The sequence below is a fragment of the Siphateles boraxobius genome, unplaced genomic scaffold (genome assembly GCF_051911475.1).
Source record: "Siphateles boraxobius isolate OS27281-9 unplaced genomic scaffold, OSU_SipBor_1 20, whole genome shotgun sequence".
Taxonomy (NCBI): domain Eukaryota; kingdom Metazoa; phylum Chordata; class Actinopteri; order Cypriniformes; family Leuciscidae; genus Siphateles; species Siphateles boraxobius.
Genome location: NW_027508811.1, coordinates 12,236,722 through 12,259,405, shown reverse-complemented (window position 1 = coordinate 12,259,405; position 22,684 = coordinate 12,236,722). Strand labels below are relative to the sequence as shown.

The 22,684-nt window shown below is 37.1% G+C and overlaps 1 protein-coding gene across 3 annotated transcripts; it reads left to right on the top strand.

Annotated features, from left to right (window-relative positions):
- The first annotated feature begins 1,107 nt into the window (after positions 1 to 1,107).
- ogdhl (oxoglutarate dehydrogenase L) lies at positions 1,108 to 22,683 on the top strand. Of its 3 annotated transcripts, none has more exons than XM_077236866.1 (23): positions 1,108 to 1,278; positions 2,074 to 2,287; positions 3,421 to 3,585; positions 4,392 to 4,494; positions 9,131 to 9,246; positions 9,490 to 9,644; positions 9,867 to 10,013; positions 10,100 to 10,190; positions 10,281 to 10,460; positions 10,619 to 10,747; positions 10,868 to 11,047; positions 12,088 to 12,240; positions 12,883 to 12,985; positions 13,615 to 13,743; positions 14,764 to 14,914; positions 17,020 to 17,147; positions 17,394 to 17,572; positions 18,343 to 18,414; positions 19,646 to 19,771; positions 21,003 to 21,075; positions 21,177 to 21,340; positions 21,426 to 21,577; positions 21,663 to 22,683. In XM_077236866.1, the coding sequence occupies exons 2-23, from the start codon at positions 2,084 to 2,086 to the stop codon at positions 21,784 to 21,786; spliced, it is 3,024 nt and encodes a 1,007-aa protein (XP_077092981.1). In that variant the 5' UTR covers positions 1,108 to 1,278; positions 2,074 to 2,083; the 3' UTR covers positions 21,787 to 22,683. The 3 variants fall into 3 exon arrangements, with proteins under 3 accessions (XP_077092981.1, XP_077092980.1, XP_077092982.1); XM_077236865.1 differs by having other exon boundaries at positions 1,229 to 1,360; XM_077236867.1 differs by lacking the exon at positions 1,108 to 1,278 and adding an exon at positions 1,302 to 1,655.
- Position 22,684: the final 1 nt, after the last annotated feature.

Sequence of the window (22,684 nt, the reverse complement as noted above, 5' to 3'; positions counted from 1 at the left end):
CCTGAAAATCATGCATTTGGCATTTTCTTAATGCTGTATTTTAATCATGTCTGCTTTACTTCTGAAACAACCATGATAGCAGCCCAGTGATGATTGATGACAATGCTTTCTTTTTTCTGGTTGTTGGCCACTAAGAGTGATGAAACTAGTTTTGAGGTACTGAGGGGGAGGGAAGGCAATTAGCTCAGACTGTAAAATCTGCCAACATGAAGACCATCAATCTAGATGACTGAAGCCACATGTTCAAGTGAATTCACCACAATCCCTAAGAAAATTAGGAAAGCGTAATTGTCCAATGTGATTAAGAATTAGAGGTTACTGACAATATCAATGTAGTCATTACACTGTGGCACAACTTAGTAATTTTTATAAATATTTAATTAAATTTTAAACACAGTGGTTGCGGGTTTTATATACGTGTCTGTTAATTACCGTTTAACCTTTATTAAAAGGAAAGTGCATTGAAAGCATGGTAAGAAGTGAAAGAGTCAAGTCCCAGCATTTCCCAGTGTCGTAGAAGCATTAGGTACAGAGGTTGGGCAGTGAAGATGAAACACTGGTCAATATAGTGTTAGGGGTTTCACGTCTCAATATGCGTGGCCAATCTTCACTGATTTTACATTCCATCAGTAAGAGCAGAGTGTAAGCGATGAATAAGCAGAGCAATAGCACAGCTGTACATAAAATAATGCAATCCATACAACGTAATGGAAGATCATTATCAACATAATGATTAGACCATTATCTATGGTCTAATCATCTAATGTGTTTATCTCATATATCTTTACACAAAATGTACACATTAATTACATCTACCATTCAAATTCAGCAATTTCAAATGCATTCTCAAATAAATTCTGATTGGTGCCCAACTCTTATAAGCATATCTGATACCCAGATGCATCACAGCACAGGTGCTTTATAGTGCATTATTTATTGTGTCCATTTAGCAATTGTTCTGAACTGTATAGGCTACATATGATACAGTAGGTGTGAATTAGCCTAGTTCATGGCAATATAAAATGCAGTATGATAGCAAAACTGTACAAAGATAAAACGTCAAATAAATTGTACATGAACTCTAAACATGCAGTTATTTTAGATGCTGCAGTTTAGAGATGAACGTGACCAACTGCCGCGCCGCATTCAGCACTTGCATGCGGATTAGGCTATGGGACGGATTTGACGTTGGAAAGATTATAGGACAGAAAAGAAACTGAATCACGACAGACCGCGTCTGAACTCAACCGGACCATCTTCATCTGCGCGCAGCTTAAGGTGAAATTTGTTTGTTATGACGTAGAGATGAAGCTACGTGGACTCCGTCGCGTGTGTCGATCGATTGGAAACATATGGATGGGTAACAGCTGTAACGAATCGATACAATATTTCGCTCATATATTTGTATCGCATAGATGTAGTAGGCTATTCGAAGGGGGTTTGGCAACGGGATTTTACATCGTTCAAATCAATTTGTCATTGAGTGGGTGGAGATGAAGGACGAGCTCTATTTAAAAGCCTTTTATGAACCGCCGGTAGCTAGGTAGCATACTTGAAGCACTGATGTAGCCTAGATAGAGCATTTTAACACCGCAATGGTTAACTTATGGTTATCCACAAGAACACTTGAGGCACCAACGAGGATGTCTTTAAAGGTGCATTTTTTAATGAATACAGTTTTAAATGTAAAGTAGGGCTAATAAATAGTAGGCTATACATTTGGAAAATATCATTTAATACATTCACGTGATATTGTTTATTAGGCTATTGTAAAAAAAGCAAATCAGTCACCCCACAACAACATAACACTGGCCTGCTTAAATTGTAATCCAGAAGGATCACATACATTGTTTGACCATCTTTAATTGAAGACCCATGCTCATCAAACCCGCCAAACATTGGTGAACATCATAACAGGGACCAGGCAACAGGATCTTGGATATTGGTGTTTTCAGGGTTAAATCCCTCAAACATATTTTCTGATTTTAAAAATGTTTAAAACATTCTCAGGAACTTCTGAGAACATCTCTGATTAAGTCTGCCATAATACCTTGCTGTTTCCTATTTATGAAGGTCTGCAGACATGAGTCAGCTAAGGTCCCTGGCTGGTGCTCTAAGAAGCAGGAGCCAATGGATAATGGGGCACGTGGGGACAGGGAAGCGAGTTTTTGACCCACGCCGTAACTGTTCCAGCGGGGCTCCTGAGCCTTCATTGGCGGCCTGCAGCTCTAGCTATGTCGTGGAGATGTACTACGCTTGGCTGGAGGATCACAAAAACGTTCATGAGGTGCAGTGAACATCTATAGCCTACTGAAGACACTAAAACTCTGTCCCAGTTCAGAAACGGAGTGTGCTTTCTATTAATATAAGAGCACTGCAATGCTATCATTAATTTTATAGGCCTGTAGCCTACTATGTTCCCAGTCTGTAAACCCCATATGCTCATTTAATACTTTCATATTTGAATCCGTGTTATTTTAGTGTCACTGATATACTACTATAGATTTTGTTAATATTTTGTATTTTTTGTCATATTTTGCAATATTTTGTCTATAATTACATTGAAAAAGTTAGTTTTAATTTGAGTTAAATGTAATTTAGTTGGTTTTGCTTTTTTTTGTTGTTTTTTTATATATCTATATAATATATTTTTAATTAAGTTTTAGATATTTAGTTATTTTAGTTTTTAAAATAATGAAAAAAACTTATTTCAGCTATATTTGCCAACATTTCTCATTTTGGTTTATTTTATTTTATTTCAGTTAATGTTTATTTAATTTCAAGTAATGAAAATGCAAAAATATATTTCCAAGAACTTTCAGTAGACAATAAAATCCAGAAATGATGAGCTGCTAGAGTGATCTAGGAGCTTTATACAGATTTTTACAGTTGATGCCATTGAAGACACTGTAAGTCTATCCCTCACAACCTCGCTTTCATACTTGACATGGCACTGCTCTGAATAAGGTCTATACGTTTGATCAGTTCATGTATTCCCTGAGAATCAAACTAATAACCTTATCAATCATTTAAATATTCAATTCAATTCAATTCAATTCAAATTTATTTGTATAGCGCTTTTCACAATACACATTGTCTCAAAGCAGCTTTACAGAAATTGCATGTAATTTTACATGAGAGTAAAAAAATACTCTCATGTAATTTTTCTTGCATGGAACACATGATGTGGTATTTAGAAGAATGTTTAAGCTGCGTTGTACAATAAAAGTGGATGGGGACTGGAGAAAATAAACAGCTGAATGTCTCCTTTTGAGTTCCACAGTCATATGGAATTGAAATGACAATAGAGAGAGAGTAAATTATCTTTTTACCATCAGAAAATCCTTAAACCTTTTGTTTTTAAGTAATAAATAAGAAGATTTTACCTTTTGAAATATGTTCTTGTTGTATTTGCAACAGTCCTGGGATGCATACTTCCGTAACGCCCAAGTCAGCAGTTCAGAGTCTGGAGAGAAGCGTCTCTCTGCCCTGCTTCAGGGAAGAGGACAGTCTCAGACACCTGCCATGTCACAGAAGGTGGTGGAGGATCATTTGGCCGTCCACACTCTTATCAGAGCCTATCAGGTAAATTAAGTAGCTCTGGGTTAAGGCTCTTTCACATCAAGGACGAGGACTATAATGATAACCGTAAGTTATACGCCAATGATATTATTGGAATCACTTTCAAAAGGATTTTTTCTAATCAGAATTCACCCGACTTTAAAGATCTTGAGCATTTAAAGCACCAGATGACATAACTTCAGCACAGATGCTAAAGTTAGCATTATCTTCATAGTTGTCATTCTTTGGACAGAGGATTAGAGACAGAAATTCAGAATTACAGGGGAGATTTTTCAATTGAGAGCATCTAATACACAATAATTTATTTTTTTATATATAAATTAATCCAATCATATTCACTAGCACTGGACTGCAACAAATCAAAGACGCGCCTTTACATCCGTACATTTTAGAGTGTCCCTGTGTAGTTATGCAAATCACGTGATTAATTCAAACCTAATTAGACTAGCTTTTTTTCCCTTTTGAAAATAAAAATATCAAAGAGATTGCTTGAATCAAAACAGGTGGTAACATTTCCCTGCTTCCTCTAATTAATAAGATGAAGTATCGTAGGGATTTATTAAATTCTGCCTTTTGGCAAAGCCAGCATTTTCTTTCCATCTCCTGTTTGCCAGCCTGTCGGGATTGTATGTTTAACTTATTGTGAATCCTTACGAGATTTGTTAGTCATCTGACACGTTGGTTCATATTTGTGTGGGTCAGATATCCGCTAGTTACTTCCTGGCTCAGTCTTGCTTCTGGTACTCATGCTTTTCTTTGGATATGGAGAGAACAAATCCCATTCAGTCACTGCGTTTTACCCCCTTTAGGTACGTGGTCACCATGTGGCCAGGCTGGACCCGCTTGGCATCCTTACTGCCGACCTTGACTCCTTTGTTCCCTCAGATTTGATTACGTCAATTGACAAGCTTGGTAAGATTATATCCATTTAGCATATTTCCCACTAATATTTAACTTCATAATTCTTACAAACATTCACTACCTTTCACTGTCCTACTTAAAGAAGGATCTTTGTCGGCGCGGTTAGCGCACCGACATATAAGGCAACTGTGCCTCCGGCGACCCGAGTTCGAGTCCCTGCTCGAGGTCCTTTGCCAATCCTGTTCCCCTCTCTCTCTACCCCATGCTCTACTTTCCTTTCCAATGAAGCCACAAAGAGTCCAAAATCATAACTTAAAAAAAAAAGAAGGATCTTTGTTCTGAAGATGTTTGATAAATGCTGACTTAGTTCCTTGCTTGGGGCTCATCCTTATGAGTGTTTTTTGTTATTATTCTGTTTCGTTAGCCTCTCCCTCACCACGATTCAATACTGCAGCTGCTGAATAATACACTTCTCTTTGAAAGGAAACTCATAATTAATGTTAAATAGATTGTATTTTACAGACTTGATGACATGACAATGTAATTTTCCTTTGTCCAGTCATAAAACATGCAATACACACACACGCGCACACACGCGCGCACACACACACACACACACACACACACACACACACACACACACACACACACACACACACACACACACACACACACACACACACACACACACACACACACACACACACACACACACACACACACACACACACACACACACACACACACCATAGGCTATATATAACCATTGTGTATATATATATATATATATATGCAGCTGCATTGCTTATTGATATTGGGGGGGGATCATGTATATTAAACATGCATAAAAAACTTAAAACAGGAAAGGATATAGAGAGGCAAACCCACATTACTGTGTGTCAAGATCAATAAATATCTTTAAATATCATACCTTTAGCTTTTTATGACAAGGCAAGGTTAGCTCAGGTTGTAAAATGTCATGTGGTGCGACTCCTCAAAAACGTGATACAGTGTATATTATGATTCATGATATTTGTAATAAAATATTTTAAATGCCATTAAATGGCAAGTTATGAAATTGAAACTTCTCTTGAAAATGGTATAAAGTTTTTTTCAATCATATAAAACCAACATAAATACAAAGAGTTTATTTCTAAGAACTTGAACATGTGTTTTAAACTAAAATGACTATATATATATATATTCTTTATCATGAACACTCTTACAGTATATGTCATTGACCCACAAACTTCAGGCTTATAAAAAATATTTTCATCTTTTATTTTATCTACACATAGGTACTTTCAATCTTTATCTTTGTTGTTTATTTTGTGTAACATACAGTTACAGTTCTTGCTTGCATTGCACAAGTCTGCACAAGCTACCGGAGCTGTGTCTAATGTAATTGGTGAATGACCTTGCCAACCCCAGCCACTGTGTTTATACGTCACTGTAGCAACAAAGCTGCACCCATCCGCTGCATACATCTCATTTTAATTACTAAAGGAAAATTAGATTGTTGGAGTCTACTGAAAAAAAATCTTTCATTGCAAAGTGAGGACTTCCAGTTATTAGACCATTCGTCAAAAGACAAATTGTGAGCACCATGTCGTTAAAATGTGAAATATTAACCATTAAACATGCTGAATGTATAGAATAGGTGAATTCTCGGCAAATAAAACCAAACGCTGTGCTGTTTCTGAGATCTTCCTGCATGTGTATATAATCTTTTAGATCAGTCTCTTCATTTTAGCTCAGGGCTTCCGAAGACCATTGGAAGTTGCTTCCCCAACCTCATAATCAGAGCTGATAGTACATCATGTTATATAAGGATCAAGATTATTGTAATGAAGTTTAGTAACACTGACCGTACCAGTGCTTGCGTTTTGGTTATTTGATGACTCATAGAGCTCGATTAATGGAAAGGGGGAGAGAGAGCGTGGATGTGTCTGCTTTTAGCCTCTGTAGTCGTGTAAATGGTCTGCAAACAATTCCTCATTTGGCCATTACAGATTCCCCAGTCTCAGACAGCGACAGGGGCTGGAAGGGAGAGCTATGCCCCAGACTCAATCGCAAGCACAGGTTAATGTTATCTGAGATAAAGGCCCATAAATCTTCCCCTTTGCTACTGTCGGGTCCTATTGCCTTTAGTGTCGCCAGAGTAGAAGGATGTAGCACATGTTCTCACAACAGATCGAAAAAGAGAGAGTAATAGCCAGCGAGAAGACCTCTCAAAACATGCCTCTTTTACCTCACTACCCTCTTAATGTGTCGGTCAGGTTTTTGTCATATCTTTTCCTATAGCCTTCGTGCAGCTAATGAGGGCGTGTATTGGACCAGAAGGCTCTTAATTTCGGTATGATGCATCTTTCCTCTTTATCTGTACTGTGGCTTTAATTGAATTTGCACCTGTCTCCTCTTGTGCGTGTTCCTCTCTTGAGGAGACACAGTCTTACTAATAGACCCCAGTTTTATCTACAGGATGCATTTGCAAACTACCACGATTGCATGGTTTTCTTTCACCGTTTAGGGGTGTAACTAACCATCAAATTGGTAATCATGTTAGTTAGGATTTAGATATCAGGGCTCCAGGCTGTGACTGAAACGGTTGAAAATGTGTCAAAAAAATTAAGATTTGCTACAATAATTTCAAATCTAGAAAGCTTTGTGTGGGTCTTTATATGGTTTTGTTGTATATCATGAACAGCCTTTTAAACAACCTGTTTCCTCTGCTTATTCACTATATTAACATGATTGAATAATGAATGTATGAATATATCAAAACAAAATAAATGATCGCCTATATGTCTGAGAAAAAACATAGTAGGTGTTCAAGGGCTAATTCGAGTTTCAAGACATTTAATAACAGCCACAAGACTGACCAAAGTGCTGTACAAGACATCTAAATACAAATCCTAAATATACACACTTAAGAGAATACACACAAATATAATATATACATTTAAGAAAAATGTGTAAAAAAAAAAAACAGAGAAAACAAATAAGTTTTTAAAAGAGACTTAAAAATGTTCAGGGAAGGTGCCACTCTGATCTCTAAGGGCAGGTTGTTCTGTAACCGTGGCCCAACCATAGAAAACGCTCGATCCCGTCTACGTTTGAGTCGTGAGTGTGGGACTAGAAGGAGGTTTTGGTCACTTGATCTTAAGCTTCTAGGAGGGGTATAGTAAGTAGATAGGAGTATGGTTTTGCAGACATTTATATACAAATAAAATAATCTTAAAGTCAATTCTATACTGAATAGGCAGCTAGTGAAGATCTCTTAGAATTGGAGTGATGTGATTTTTTGCAACTTTTTCGAATAAATCTTGCAGCTGCATTTTGGACCACTTGACCAGTTGTGACTTGGAAACACTGCAATACAATGAGTTGCAGTAGTCTAAACGAGAAGTAATAAAAGCATGAACAGCCATCTCTAGTGGTTTGTCAGTTAGGAAGCGTTTAATTTTAGACAAAAGACTGAAATGATAAAAACTAGATCCAATTACTGAAGATATTTGTTTTAAAGGCTCACCCAAATTCTGCACATACTTAGATCGAAAGGCAGATAAGCTCCTCAAATCGATGGTGGTGGTCTTAAAATGATCTCTGAAAACAATCACCTCAGTTTTATCTTCAATTAAAGATAAAAAGTTTTGAGCAAGCCAAGATTTAACCTCATCTGCATAATAAAAGAGAAGTTAATGCAGATGGATCATTTCTCTTGATAGGTAAATATATTTGGGTGTCGCCATTATAAAAATGGAAGGAAACACCATGTCTTCTTAAAATAGAACCCAAGGGTATTCATAACCGCAATCAAATTTTAGTGAATAATATGATAATTCTCACTTTTTTCTTTACTAATCTCAGAGTTTTGATTAGAATACATCACATCCTTTCTGGTGCTTGCCACAAAAGTTTAAATATTTCAACGCAACCAAAGGAACAAAAAAAATTGCATCCGGAAATTCTGCATACACACATGAACGGAACTCCACACAGCTCCCTTACTACTACTCTATTGTAAACGAATGACTTCCATCCTGTCTTTGTCGGAAAAAAAGAAAAGGCAGTTTTAGTGTGTTTTCTGCAAGCAACAACCAACACAGCGTGATGAGCTGTGAGGTCCGGATTGTGAATAAATTACTCTTTTGAACCGGTTCTTTTTAATGAGTCGTGTTTGAAAAGATTCATGAAATAGTCGTGTTTTGAGAAAGCTATTGAAATCAGATTCACTCAGTAAATCGTTCAGAGTCATTTTTGAGTTCACAACTGACTGCCGCACTGAGCTGCGAGTCATTCTTCAGTTATGACCGATTCGAAACAAACCGGGAACAGTTATTGTGATGTATACTTTAAGTTTGTGAGGCTTACATCAGTCTATTTTCTGACTGGTTGTTAATATAACAATATGTACTTTAAAAAAACATTATCACAAGATTTTTTGTGTGTAAATGAATAATTCTAAAAGAAGGCATTCTAGGTATTCTAAAAGAAATGTTAAGTGTAAAGGAAACTGTGTGTTGAGTATCTTGTTGGAACCATAATCAACAGACCTTTACTTCACTTTAAATCATAATATTTGGTTTAAAAAGGAACATTGTGGGGGTCATAATACATTTTATTATAGTATTTTTTTGTTGTTGCTGTTTTTTCTTTAATATGCTTCTCCTCTTTTAATTTTTAGAGTCATACGGCTTGGGAGAATCTGATCTCGATAAATCATTTCAGTTGCCACTAACCACATTTATTGGGGGAAATGAAAGCACACTCCCACTGAGAGAAATCATACACAGACTTGAGGTGGGTAGATGCTGGATTACTGTGATATCACCCAGTATTTGAGAAGAAACACTCCTTCCTCATTTCTCATTAGCTGGTTTTGTGACTGGATTGATTCAGATATGACATTCACTAGCTATTCTGAAAGGATGTAATTTGGGTAAATATGACAAGCTCATCGCTTATGATGATGTTTAATTATACTTCAAACATGAATGCATTAATAAATGAAAGGGTAAACTGAATTTGCTTGGAATGTTCCAGACATCATACTGTGGACATACTGGAGTGGAATTCATGTTTATCAACAATATGGAGCAGTGCCAATGGATCCGACAGAAGTTTGAATCTCCAGGAATCATGATATTTTCTGACAGAGAGAAGAGGACCTTGCTGGCCAGGCTGGTTCGCTCAACACGGTGCGTGCATATCCTTAAAATAATGTAGTGTGTGTTTTTTGCTTCTTCATTAGAGACCTATTTCTAAGCTTAAACCACATTTTTGGAAGTCATCGTTGTGTCTGTGTGAAATATATTAGAATAATATACATTTAAATTGGAATCTCATTTTCTTTCTTTTTAATTTAGCAAAGTAAAGCTGACAATGAAAGAATATTCTATGTTAATGATTCGCTGTTCTAGGTTTGAGGACTTTCTTGCTCGCAAATGGTCTTCAGAGAAACGCTTTGGTTTGGAAGGATGTGAGGTCCTCATCCCTGCCCTGAAGATGATCATTGACAAGTCCAGCGAAGCTGGTATAGAGAGTGTAATTATGGGAATGCCTCACAGGTACCCTGAAAACCTGCTCCATACAATCTCAACCTGCTGTTATGAATCCACCCCAGGAATAATAACACAACCTTTGACTCAAACAGGGGGCGACTGAATGTCCTGGCCAATGTAGTTCGCAAAGATTTGGATCAGATATTCTGTCAGTTTGATTCAAAACTTGAGGCTGCAGATGAGGTAATATAATCTGATGAAAGATGCTTTTGTCATATCGGATCTTGTCTTATTGTGCTTATGATGTACATCTCACACTTTAATCTATCCCAGGGTTCAGGAGACGTAAAATATCACTTGGGGATGTATCATGAACGGATCAACAGGGAAACGGATAAGAATATCACATTGTCTCTGATGGCTAACCCCTCTCACCTAGAGGCAGTAGATCCTGTCGTTCAGGGCAAGACTAAAGCAGAGCAGTTCTACAGAGGAGACACGGAAGGAAGGAGGGTTGTACTTTTATCTTCAGATTATCTTTTAAGATGAACCACTGCAAGACATAACCACATATTCTACTTTTTCTACTGTTTAATGGCTCATCATTTGGCATGTTGGATGAACACAAACCAATAACAGCGGTTTTAAGCCATCAATTCCTTTCTTTGCAGGTGATGTCCATTCTCATGCATGGTGACGCTGCATTTGCGGGTCAGGGAGTTGTTTATGAAACCTTCCATCTCAGTGAACTGCCTTCATATACAACTCATGGCACCATCCATGTTGTAGTCAATAATCAGGTTAACACCAAACATCAGATTTTCTTATTAGAATCGATTTGAGGAGTAGCTTTCTGCAAAACCTTAACCCCTGACCTTTCAATATGTTGTAGATTGATGAGTGTTATCTGATGTTGCCAGATTGGATTCACCACAGATCCCCGAATGGCACGGTCCTCTACCTACCCAACGGATGTGGCTCGTGTGGTCAACGCACCCATCTTCCATGTCAACGCTGATGACCCAGAGGCTGTGATGTATGTTTGCAAGGTTGCTGTAGAATGGAGAAACACTTTCAACAAAGATGTGGTGATTGACCTGGTAACTACTGTGATGACACATCATACATATAATTAAAATATTACTGAACCTTAAAATTAAAATTAAAAAATTGCTATAATGCTTGATTACACAAGATCTATTTTTCTGGTTTCAGAATCACAATCTTTTCGGTTACACTTAGGGGTTTCAACCAGGGGAGTGTGAAATACTGCAGGGGGGCCATGGAACGATATTTAAAAAAATCTAATTTAAAAACACATCAGAATATGTCAGGTGGGAGCAGTCAGGAATTAACCATATGTAGGGAATGAATCCGAGTTTTTGAACGAATCGGTTGAGAGAATAAAACAATGACTCGCTCATAACTTGCTGAAATGTCCTCACTACTAAAGACCAGTTCACAATAAGAATGAACTATAACAATAACTTAGTATTCTAAGTATGCAATATAAAATAGGAAGGATTTTTACTGGCTGACAGTGTCTTTATCGTTAATCAGCTGGGATTAAAAACGCTCTGAAAGTGATTCCAATTTCCAATGATATTGTTGTGGTGCGGAGTCCGATATTCTCTTAGTTAAAACGATTTTTAAAACTTCGTGGTTAAAGTTATTTATCTTTGTGTGAATGACCCGTAATGCTCAGACTGCCTGTCTGAAAAGTAAAAAAAACAACTGAGAAGCGGCAAATTCAAAACAGCGTTTTTGCGCCATCGAATGGCACTTCGGAAAGGGAAAGCTACTTGATGAATCGCCTTCAGGAATAACTTGCTATGAGGCCATTAGTGAATACATGGGATTCTGTGTGGCATAGACTCACAAATTATTTTGAACACTGAGGACATTTATTTGAGACCTTACCTGGGAATTAAACCAATTTAATCTATATAAATAGTCAAATACATTAAATAAACTTTTAATCCTAACTGATAAAGATGTAGAAAGAATGGAAAGATGTGAAAATGAGGTAGACACTGGTAATAGTGTGTCTTTTTTATACAACAATAGAAATCGTTTGAATTAATGATACTGAATTTGTATCTTATCACATGTAAATTGACATTGCTGATGTGTTTTATAGGTGTGTTACCGGCGGTTTGGACATAATGAGATGGATGAGCCCATGTTCACTCAACCCCTCATGTACAAACAGATCCACAAACAGGAACATGTGCTGAAGAAGTATGCAGACAAGCTCATCTCTGAGGGAGTTGTAACACTGCAAGAGTTTGAGGTTTGTGTCTCACTCTCATTATTGTGTCATTATGTAATGTGAAAATGTCCACCTGCTGTTGTTCCTTCCACAGATAACCCTAATTGACCTTTTTATCTCATCTAAATAATATTTTCCACAGCTGTTGTTTTCCTGGCCTATTAGGGAGCGATGGGTTTCCTGTGCCGTTTGTATATTATTTCCTGACCTGACAATTGATGGAGGCTGTGTTCAGATGCTCGGGCCAATGTCTTTTCGCTCTGGCTATGACACGTTTCATACTTCACCCGATGACCCAGGCTTTCATTCCCTGGGCTCAAAGATAGCATCCCCTCCCAACCACCCTCAGATTTGTGTCGCCGTAGAAACCACGATTGTCGGACTAAACCATCCCTCCAGTGCGGATAGCTGACACCTTGTCTCGCCCGGCGACAGCTCGTTTTATTTACAACTGCATCCCTGTCACTCTTCACTCGCTGACATAGCTCTAGGGATTTCACTTAGAGAATAAATTGTGACTGGAATCTTGCTGTTTTCTCTATGCCGTAGCACATAGGTGCCATGAATCATTAATTAATAATTTGTCACAAATGTGTCATGTGTCTGGGTTTTTGATGAATATGGTGGATGGCGGGCTAGTGCTGTACTATGAATTGTTTCCAGGAGGAGGTTGCTAAATATGACAAGATCTGTGAGGAGGCGTATACCAGCTCTAAAGATGAGAAGATCCTACACATCCGCAACTGGCTTGACTCTCCGTGGCCAGGTGCATTTTGAGGACTTTATAGGTACTAGGCGTAAATATAAGATGGATTTAAACCAGTGTTTCTCAACCGTTTTGACTCCAAGGCCCTCCATTGTGCACAACAGTATTCGAAAACTCATTAGTCCTAGTTTAAAACCTGTTTTAATCTATGGGCACTCCTAGTTTTTGTAAATTTAAGTAGTAACTAAAATAATCGGAATTAAAACTTTCAGAAGTTTTAGGAGCTGAATTTTCTCATTCGTGATGTATTGGATAAACATTAAGGATAAGGATTTTTTTTTATTTCTACTCAACAAAATATTTTAGAGCTTGGCATAACTAGTAAAATGTTTGTTCTTTATATAAATGCCTATGGCATTTTAAGATAATTTATGACTTTTCTAGGTATAGAAATCACATCATACATCCAGGTTTTCCAAGATATCCTGCAAAACAAATGGTTCTTAAGGGGGTGAAATATGAAATAATTGTTTTTTAGTTGTTTTAACTGATTTTAATGCTTGTTTTCGGTTTTGTCTTATTTTAAATGATTTTAAGCCATCTTTAGGCCCCCTTGTCTAGTGTGCCCCAGTTCCCTGATTGAGAGCCACGGATTCAGACCCTTATATGTGCTCTGTTTTGTGTTTAAGACTTCTTCAAACCAGATGGAGAGCCAAAGAGCATGAGCTGCCCTCCCACCGGACTAAGCGAAGATGTGCTCATGCACATTGGTTCAGTAGCCAGTTCAGTCCCTCTAAAGGACTTTGCCATCCATAGTGGTGAGTTTCAGATATTTTGATAAGCATTTAATTCAGAAGTCTGTTTGTGACAGTGTTGAATTCACAATTTCTAAACTGAAAATCTTTTGCTTGAGAGTTTGTAACTATTTACATCAATATTTGGAAAAGAGCCTTTTGTATTCCAGAGAGTACAAGAAGGTCGGTCATACAGGTTCCAAAAAGTATGAAAATAATTTTCACTTTTGCTTGAACTATCTGTGGACTCCCAGAGGCTGTTACCAGCAATCAGTTCATCAACTAAAAATTGAATGGAAATCAACTAGATTATATCTTACTGTATGTACTGTTAAGCTTTAACTGCTAGGGACAAAACACTGGAAACTGGCATCAGACCATTGCAGGATGATGGTGGTAATGGTGTGGAACATCAGCAAAGCCCTGACAGATGATCCTTACACTTCTGATATAGGAATTTCTCATTGCTCCTCACGGGTCATCATTTTCTTTCACTGAGCAGCGGACACATGGGAGCTATAGTGGATTGATGGAGTTGCACTATGGGACCATTGCACTTAAAGAGCCGACTCCAATCTGGCAGCCTTAAATTCTGCTAAATCACCCGAACTACCATAGCCCTTCAGCTAAACTCTGCTTATTGTCTGCCTCTAAGCACAACTACCTTAGAGCATCAAACCATCCCACCGGCAAACTTATTTCTGACAAAGAATGATGCTTTATTCCAATGGGATATTGTGTATGAAAAACCAAGCTACTCTTATGGGTTTGCTTTTCATAAGCTTAAAGCTACATTCACCAAACTTGACACATATTTCCAGTTTGTTCTGACCCCGTTTATGTATTTTCTCCTAAACTTTTCTGTTGGTCCTATTGACGTCAGATGAAAACTTTTACTATCTAGCTTATCTATCTATTAAACAGGGCCAACAAAGTCTGTCTTGACAAACTTTGCCTTTCTAGAAAATTGCATTTATTTTCAGTGTCACACAACAAAATGTACAAGTCTGACTTTCTATACGTTTTGCATCTGTGTTAATTCAGGCTTGTCACGTATCCTTCGAGGCAGAGCGGATATGGTTTCAAAACGCACAGTGGACTGGGCCCTGGCAGAGTACATGGCCTTTGGCTCTTTGCTGAAGGATGATATTCATGTGAGACTCAGTGGACAAGATGTGGAAAGAGGAACATTTAGGTAAGACCTTCAGTCCATTTCCACTTGAAACTGCAGTAGCCGCTCTCTTTGTTTTCTTTTATGAGTTATGGACGACTCAAAAAAAGAAAGTTCTGCACATGCAGTTATGCGGGACCATAAGTTGTTGTCATATATTCATGTATTTCATGTATCAGACCACTTTCTAGTATTTAACGGTCTAGATTTCTGTCGCTAAAAATAACCAAGTATATATTTTCTGCCTTATGGCTCCATTAAAACTAAAATGTCCACATATTGACAAATGACGTCAGCTTGTCGCACACATATAGAGTCCTCTGGGAGTGGAAGAGAGACACCCACATGGTGCCGTCACGGCACTGCTTCTAAAGGAAACCCGTTTTTTGTCACCCCACAGCAGTAAAGTCACACATTCCCACGTCTGTTCGTTTCTATCTTGTGCAAGAAATTTTGCCAGCCAGGTTTGTTTGAAATGGTACACACATCAATGAAACTCTGAGACATCATCGCAGCTGAATTTATCACACCACAAAATGACATTACTCATTGGTTCACTTTATAGTTTTTTACACTACATTTGTAGTACATTTGATCTCAATGGGCTCCAATGGACAGTTTTATGCTTTGCTTAGAACATAATGAAGGAAAAATACGAGTGAAAAGACGTCAGCAAAAGAGCTTCTGTGTGTTATGAGCCTTTTTATCAAAGTAGATTGTCTGCTGGTGCATATATTCTTTTTTCTCATGCAAAGGCTCTGGGAGTGAACATATTGGTGTGCTCCAGTCTGCTGGATCTACTTTTTACTCAGGGAGTTAATGGCTATGAGTAATTGATTCAGTCTACTGTGTTTGGGAATGCACTGAGTACTGTGCTCTGGTCCCTTGATTGATGAAACCAACACACAGCTGATGCACTGTTTACTCCCCAGATTCTCTGTTTTTCCAGAGCTAACCCTCAGGGACAGGACACTTCAGCTTAAAGAGCCACTTTTGATTTACATTTGTGATTAAATTAGCAGAGCAGACAGACCCCAATTAGACTGAACACATTTCTTGTGGTTACATTCTCCATTTCACAACATTATCTAAGAAAGGAGCCCATATTTGTCAAATGTGAATCACCCAGTTTGTTGGGGAAATACGCAGTTAATACTAAATGTTATGTAACGTCTATATACTCATTGTAAGTCGTGACGGCCTGCACAGTACATCATTACTGTGATATTTAAAGGACTTTAAAGATTGTCTAATCGCAATGGGTCTGATGGCTGGTTTGAACATCGCATCAGAGAGAGCCAGCAAAACATATCACATCTCCTGTCTCAAATCCACTGCTCTCCATGATCTCTCACACTGATGGGATATAAAGATTTAGAGTGCCTCTTTTCTGAGGTTTGACATTACAGCTTAAGAAAATATTCCTTAAAATGGCATTCCTTAAGCTGATTCACCGATAAGAATTCACTGAATTTAGGTGTAAAAAAGTGTTTAATGTTCACCAAGGCTGAATTTCATCAAAAATAGAGTAAAAACAGTATTGTTAAAACATTTTTACAATTTAATACTGTAACTCTCTTCTATTATGTGATTTATTCCTGCGATGGCAAAGCTGAAATTTCAGTAGCCATTACTCAACTTCAGAATGATCCTTCAGAAATCATTCTAAAATGCTGAATTGGTGATCAAGAAACAATTTTTTACTGTTATCAATGTTGAAAACAGTTGTGCTGCTTAATAGTTTTTTTAAAACTGTGGCATGTTTTTTCAGGATTCTTTGATTAATGTAAATTTTAGAATAACAGTTTGAAATAGAAATTTTTATTACAATGTAATGGACTTTACCTTAATTTAACGCATCCTTCCTGAATAAAAGGATTAATGTCTTACAATAAATATATAAAAATCTTAATAAACCCAAACTGAAATTACATTACAGTGACGGTACACACACACACACACACACACACACACACACACACACACACACACACACACACACACACACACACACACACACACACACACAATTTTTATAAATGTATGTCAAAAAAAAAAAAAATGAAATCAGGAGTTATCTTTTTTTGCCCTTTTTAGTGCGTCTTGAATTTGTGATCACATCTTTGCAGTCACCGTCATCACGTCTTGCATGATCAGGAAGTTGATAAGCGCTTCTGCGTTCCGATGAACCACCTGTGGCAGAACCAGGCTCTCTACACTGTGTGCAACAGCTCCCTGTCTGAATATGGAGTTTTGGGTAAGAACCACCTGTGCTCATTTTGCATCTGGATATCAATCAGAGTGCACAGAAATTTTAATCATCCAAGGTATTCCCTGTATCTGATACCTGTAAAATTACCTTCAGAAATGATCAGCCTGTACAGAACAAGCTGTTTTCTCCCAATTTCTACCGACACATCTCCTTGCAAAAAGACATACTCTGAATACTTTGGACATAAAAAATACTGTAGAAATGACTCTGACACATGTTGATTTTGATTAGGTTTTGAGCTTGGTTTTGCAATGGCTAGTCCTAATGCCTTGGTGTGCTGGGAGGCTCAGTTTGGTGACTTCCACAACACAGCCCAGTGCATCATTGACCAGTTCATCTCTGCAGGACAGGCCAAGTGGGTCCGTCACAATGGCATCGTTTTACTGTTGCCCCATGGGATGGAGGGAATGGTGAGTCTACTGATGGCATTGCCTATTATATATTATAAGTGGCATAATATCACATGGAATAACTTTCATAGGTAACACTTCCATTTTAGACATTCTACTAACTATAAGTAACTTAGATGTCAGCTACCAGTCATTCGAGTATTAGTAGACTATCTGTTTAATATCAGCTAACACTTTATTTGGATGGTCCCCCAACAGACTGACTATAAGTAACTTTGCATCTACATGTCAACTTATTCTCCTAACACTAAACTCTCCAATGAGAGTTAGTTGACATGAAGTTACAAATTAATGAGAGTTAGTCGCAAAGTTACTTATAGTTAGTTGAATGTATTAAGTAGACTATGGAAATAAAGTGTAACCCTTTCTATGTTGCTAAACATAAAAGATGCAAAGCTATCTGTTCCACTTGCATATGTAATTGAAAACACACAAGACAGCAGCATAAATATCATGTATTATTTAACTGATTTCTTATTTCTGCTATTGCCCTATTAGACCATATCAAAGGAAGTGTTATTTTTAGAGTCATTTATATAGATCATCGCAGTCCTATTGACCACTGAATCTAATTTCCTGCAGGGATAAAACAAAGGGTTAAATCTTTTTCAATCCTTTCCTTTACTCAAAAGCAGAATAGCTGTACTTGAATCAATAATGATGACTCAAGCTTGGTCCAAGCCAATAAATGAGGCTATAATTCTTTAGCTTAGTGTGGCGTTTGATAGACCTACACTCATTAGCGCTGGTGTGTTTGCACTAATGAGCAGGGCCCGGAGCACTCTTCAGCACGGCCTGAGCGCTTCCTGCAGATGAGCAAGGATGACCCTGATCGCTATCCCGTAAGTAGCTTTTCTGGTCATGCCTCATACTGATGGCCACAGGTAGTTTGAAACGGGCACACTTCACTGATTACCAGTTTGTTTGATGCTTAATATAGTTCATGTTAATACTGCTTTCCATTTTAGTCTAGCAGTATGTCAGTCCCAGTGGCAGGGCATCATAGGTAAAGACATTCAGGAGACATGAATGGTACTAATTACAACCCTGATCAGTATTTACAAGATGTGATCAACAGGGCTATTGACTAAATCAGCCAAAAGTGCAAGAAAAGGACAATCATGAATTGATTTTAGAGGAAGTTATTTGCGAATTCATGAGTAAAATTCTTGGGTGACACTATCTTTGTGCTATCAATATACAGGTGAAACTTGAAAAATTTGAATATCATGCAAAAGTTTGTGTACTTGAGTAATTCAAATTAAAAGGTGAAACTAATATATTTCATATGTATAACTATATTCATATGCATGATCATACTTTTCAGAGGGCCGACATTTCTGTATTTAAAATCCTTTTTTTTATTGATTTCATGTCATATTCAAATTTCTGAGATTTTGAATTTGGGGTTTTCATAAGCTGTAAGCCATAATCATGAAAATTATAACATTTGCACGATGTTCTAATTTTTCCAGTTTCACCTGTAATATGAATTATATTAAATATTTTAAAAAATGGACATCTACTGAAATTTATGGAGATATAAATGTCTCATTCTAAGGTAATACAAATATAACGATTCATTAAGTAAGGTCTTTATACACCACTGAAAACTTCTTTTTCAAGGTAAAGACGTTACTTAATGAACCGTTATATTTGTATTACCTTAGAGTAAGCAGTTTCTATCTAGATCCCCTTACATTGAAATGCACCAACATGTTTCTACAGTAGCCCTAAACGGGCAAACACGTTTCGTTACTATGTTGCTCTTCGTGCAAGCAGGCTTAGTTCAGCGAATAAAACACTGACACAATGATGAACAAGTAACAATAATATTCGCAATAACATAGTTTTACTGAATAATTAAGTAAACATAATTACTTAATTTATCCTTGTAAAGAAACCTCATTGCTGAACTGGCTAGTGGCTACTCTCTGCTGTCTCAGACGATGACATATTTTCCTGTCGGCCACCGTAACTTTTGTTGGTTGCAATTCGTAACTCACCACTAGATGCCGCTAAAAATCACACACTGCACCTCTAATGAGCTGTGTTTTATTTACTCCTTTTAAGGAATTCACTGGAGACTTTGAGGTCCAGCAGCTCTATGACTGTAATTGGATCGTGGTCAATTGTTCAACACCTGCTAGCTACTTCCATGTGCTTAGAAGGCAGATCTTATTACCATTCAGGAAGCCAGTAAGACCAACCTTTTTCCTTTCTGTGTTAATATTATTTTTCAGTGTATTTTGTGGATTCATTAATCTGTCATATATATATATATATATATATATATATATATATATATATATATAGAGAGAGAGAGAGAGAGAGAGAGAGAGAGAGAGAGAAATACACGATTCTGGTTAAATTGAGAATCACTTTTTGTTTCAAACGGAGATCATGATTCTCCCACAATTCTGAACAGACAACTAAACAAAATGCGTAATTCACTAGAGGTTCTGACAAAATTGCTGCAGTCTATTTGAAATGTTTAATTAATCTGAATGACTTCGTTTAAACTACAGTTTGAATGAATGATTCAACGACTCACTAATAATGCTGCAATTGTTTCATCCCACTTGGTGGTGTAACAATGTAATCGATACAAACGTTATTTGAAGTGCCATGTTACTTTCAAAAGGTTATTTGCTCTATTTTGATCGCTATCGTAGATATCAGTGTTTATATACAAACTATTCCAGTACTTCTGTGACAGTATGAATATTTGTAATTAATAGATATAACACAACTTTGTGGTTGAAAAGACTTTGTGAAGCTGTTTCATACCTATACTGCCTCAGCGTCTGCACGAACACAGATTTGAATGTTCCGATTGAATGTTCCGATTTTCTCAAAGGTTTAATAGAAACAGGATTCTAATTTAGATTAGAATCTAATAGAAATTAGATTGTGTGGGTGTTTGAATCGAGATTTCAATCTTCTAACGATTAATCGTTCAACTCTAATACAAATGCTAAATTTATGACTATCACATTTGTTATTATAGATTTAGATAGACGTGAGCTATTAGATTAATGTCATCACAGCTGATGTGATGGTAGATGGACTTTATTAACTTAAGCCTTAACTTTAATGTGAAAGTTTAATGTATGCCCCAACCCTCTTTTGCTTCTGTGCCACTGCAATTGTCTAAAGTGATTCCCTGTTGTGGAGAAATGCAGAGGTTTGTGGAGCATGAGAAAATCTCTTCCAGAGTAAATTAAACTGAGAGTGTCTGGGGATAATATTGTTTGTTTTGTATGAAAATGCTCTTCATTTACTGTTTTGCTTGATTTCACCGCTGTGTTATATAATTACTATTTTTCTATTCCCCAGCCTAGATTGAAGTTTCAAAAGTTCCTAAATCCAATGAATCAAGTACAGTTTGCCTTTATTTGATTGACCACATTTTCATATTTTTATTCAGCTGATCATTTTTACACCAAAGTCTTTACTGAGGCTGCCAGAGGCCCGTTCCAGTTTTGATGAGATGATCACAGGTACAAAATTCTGGTACAGAAACATTGTATCAAGCTCTTTATGCTCTGTCTAGCTTTTAGTGTTTAACATGTGGCTGTATCTTAATTTATTCATATTGCAGGGACAAATTTCTTAAGGATAATACCAGATAACAGTCCTGCATCGGAAAACCCAGAAAAAGTCAAAAGGGTCATCTTCTGCACTGGAAAAGTGTACTATGAGCTGGCAAAAGAAAGAAAACAGCTTCAGTTGGAAGAGGACGTTGCAATTGTCAGATTGGAGCAGGTTGCCATTATAGTTTCTTGATTATAAGTAAAATGGTATTGCAAAAATTCCATTATTCACAATCAAATACATGCTTTCTTCTTAGATATCACCATTCCCGTTTGACCTCATCAAGGCTGAGGTTGAGAAGTACAGCAACGCTGAACTCATATGGTGTCAAGAGGAGCACAAGAACATGGGCTACTATGACTACGTAAGGCCACGTTTCCTCACAGTGCACCATAAGAATCCAATATGGTGAGTCTCTTTTTAAACTAAATATTTGGTGTAGCCTAAACAAACTTATACGCACCAAATTAAAAATATTCACATTCACTTTTAGGTATGTTGGCCGTGACCCTGCTGCAGCCCCTGCCACAGGAAACAAATTCACTCATCTGGCTGAGCTGAAGAAGTTCTTGGACACTGCGTTTAACCTTGAGGCATTTAAGGGCAGGAGTTTTTAATGCTGTTGTGGAAATTACCCTTTAAAATTAAATATAACTGGTATCAACGCACAACTTATTAGATAAGGTGATTTTCATGTTGCCAAATTATGTAAAATTGTTGAACTATATTGAAAAATAGAGCACAAGACAGCAAATAGAAATTTGTGTACTCATTCTGTAGATTTAGCCGTAGATTTGCACCAGAAATCATTTATCCGTCTTAAGTAATCTGTATTCTTATTTATTTTTTTGTCTTCCATAACTGTCACACTTGGCTTCATCCTGAGACATCAAACAGATGGCATGTAGACAAGTAACAATATTCTCTGTGGCAGTGGTGATATTCTCTGTAGCTTCCACAAAATATGCTTCCTTTTTAGACTTTAGGGTTCTTGTGGTGTTGAAGACTTATGGGAATGAGGACATTTATAACGTCAACGTCTGTGACAACTTTGAAAAGCTATGCACACTGGGAAACAAATATAAGGAGGTAAATAAAACAATTACTTAAATCAAATAAGCACAAGTATCTTATGCATTGTTTTTCTGTGTGATCTTACTGTCCGCAAACTGTTTTAGTAATGTAATTTAGCTATACTATAACTTGTACACTAATGTTCATTCTATGGCTGCTTAAACAGTTAAACCTCGTCACTCAAGTTGGACAAAAACAGCTGTAAACTGGATCTTACTTGAATCTGTGCTGTATGTAATTCATGTGATAGACACTTGCAAAAGTGAATTTAATGCAAATGTTTAAAGGGTAAAAAAATTTGTTTTAGTATATTATAGATACCGGACATTGCTTATTGGGGAAAAAGATCATAGATTGAATTCACTGTGATAGATTGTGATGAATGATAGACGTTTCACAGCAATAATGCAATAAACTGACAAAGCGTCACTGACAAACGAT

Coding starts and splice junctions, on each gene's coding strand:
- ogdhl (XM_077236865.1), top strand. Junction 11,048..12,087: donor AAGATGTGGTGATTGACCTG/GTAACTACTGTG, acceptor TGTGTTTTATAG/GTGTGTTACCGGCGGTTTGG. Junction 19,772..21,002: donor TATTACCATTCAGGAAGCCA/GTAAGACCAACC, acceptor ATTTTTATTCAG/CTGATCATTTTTACACCAAA.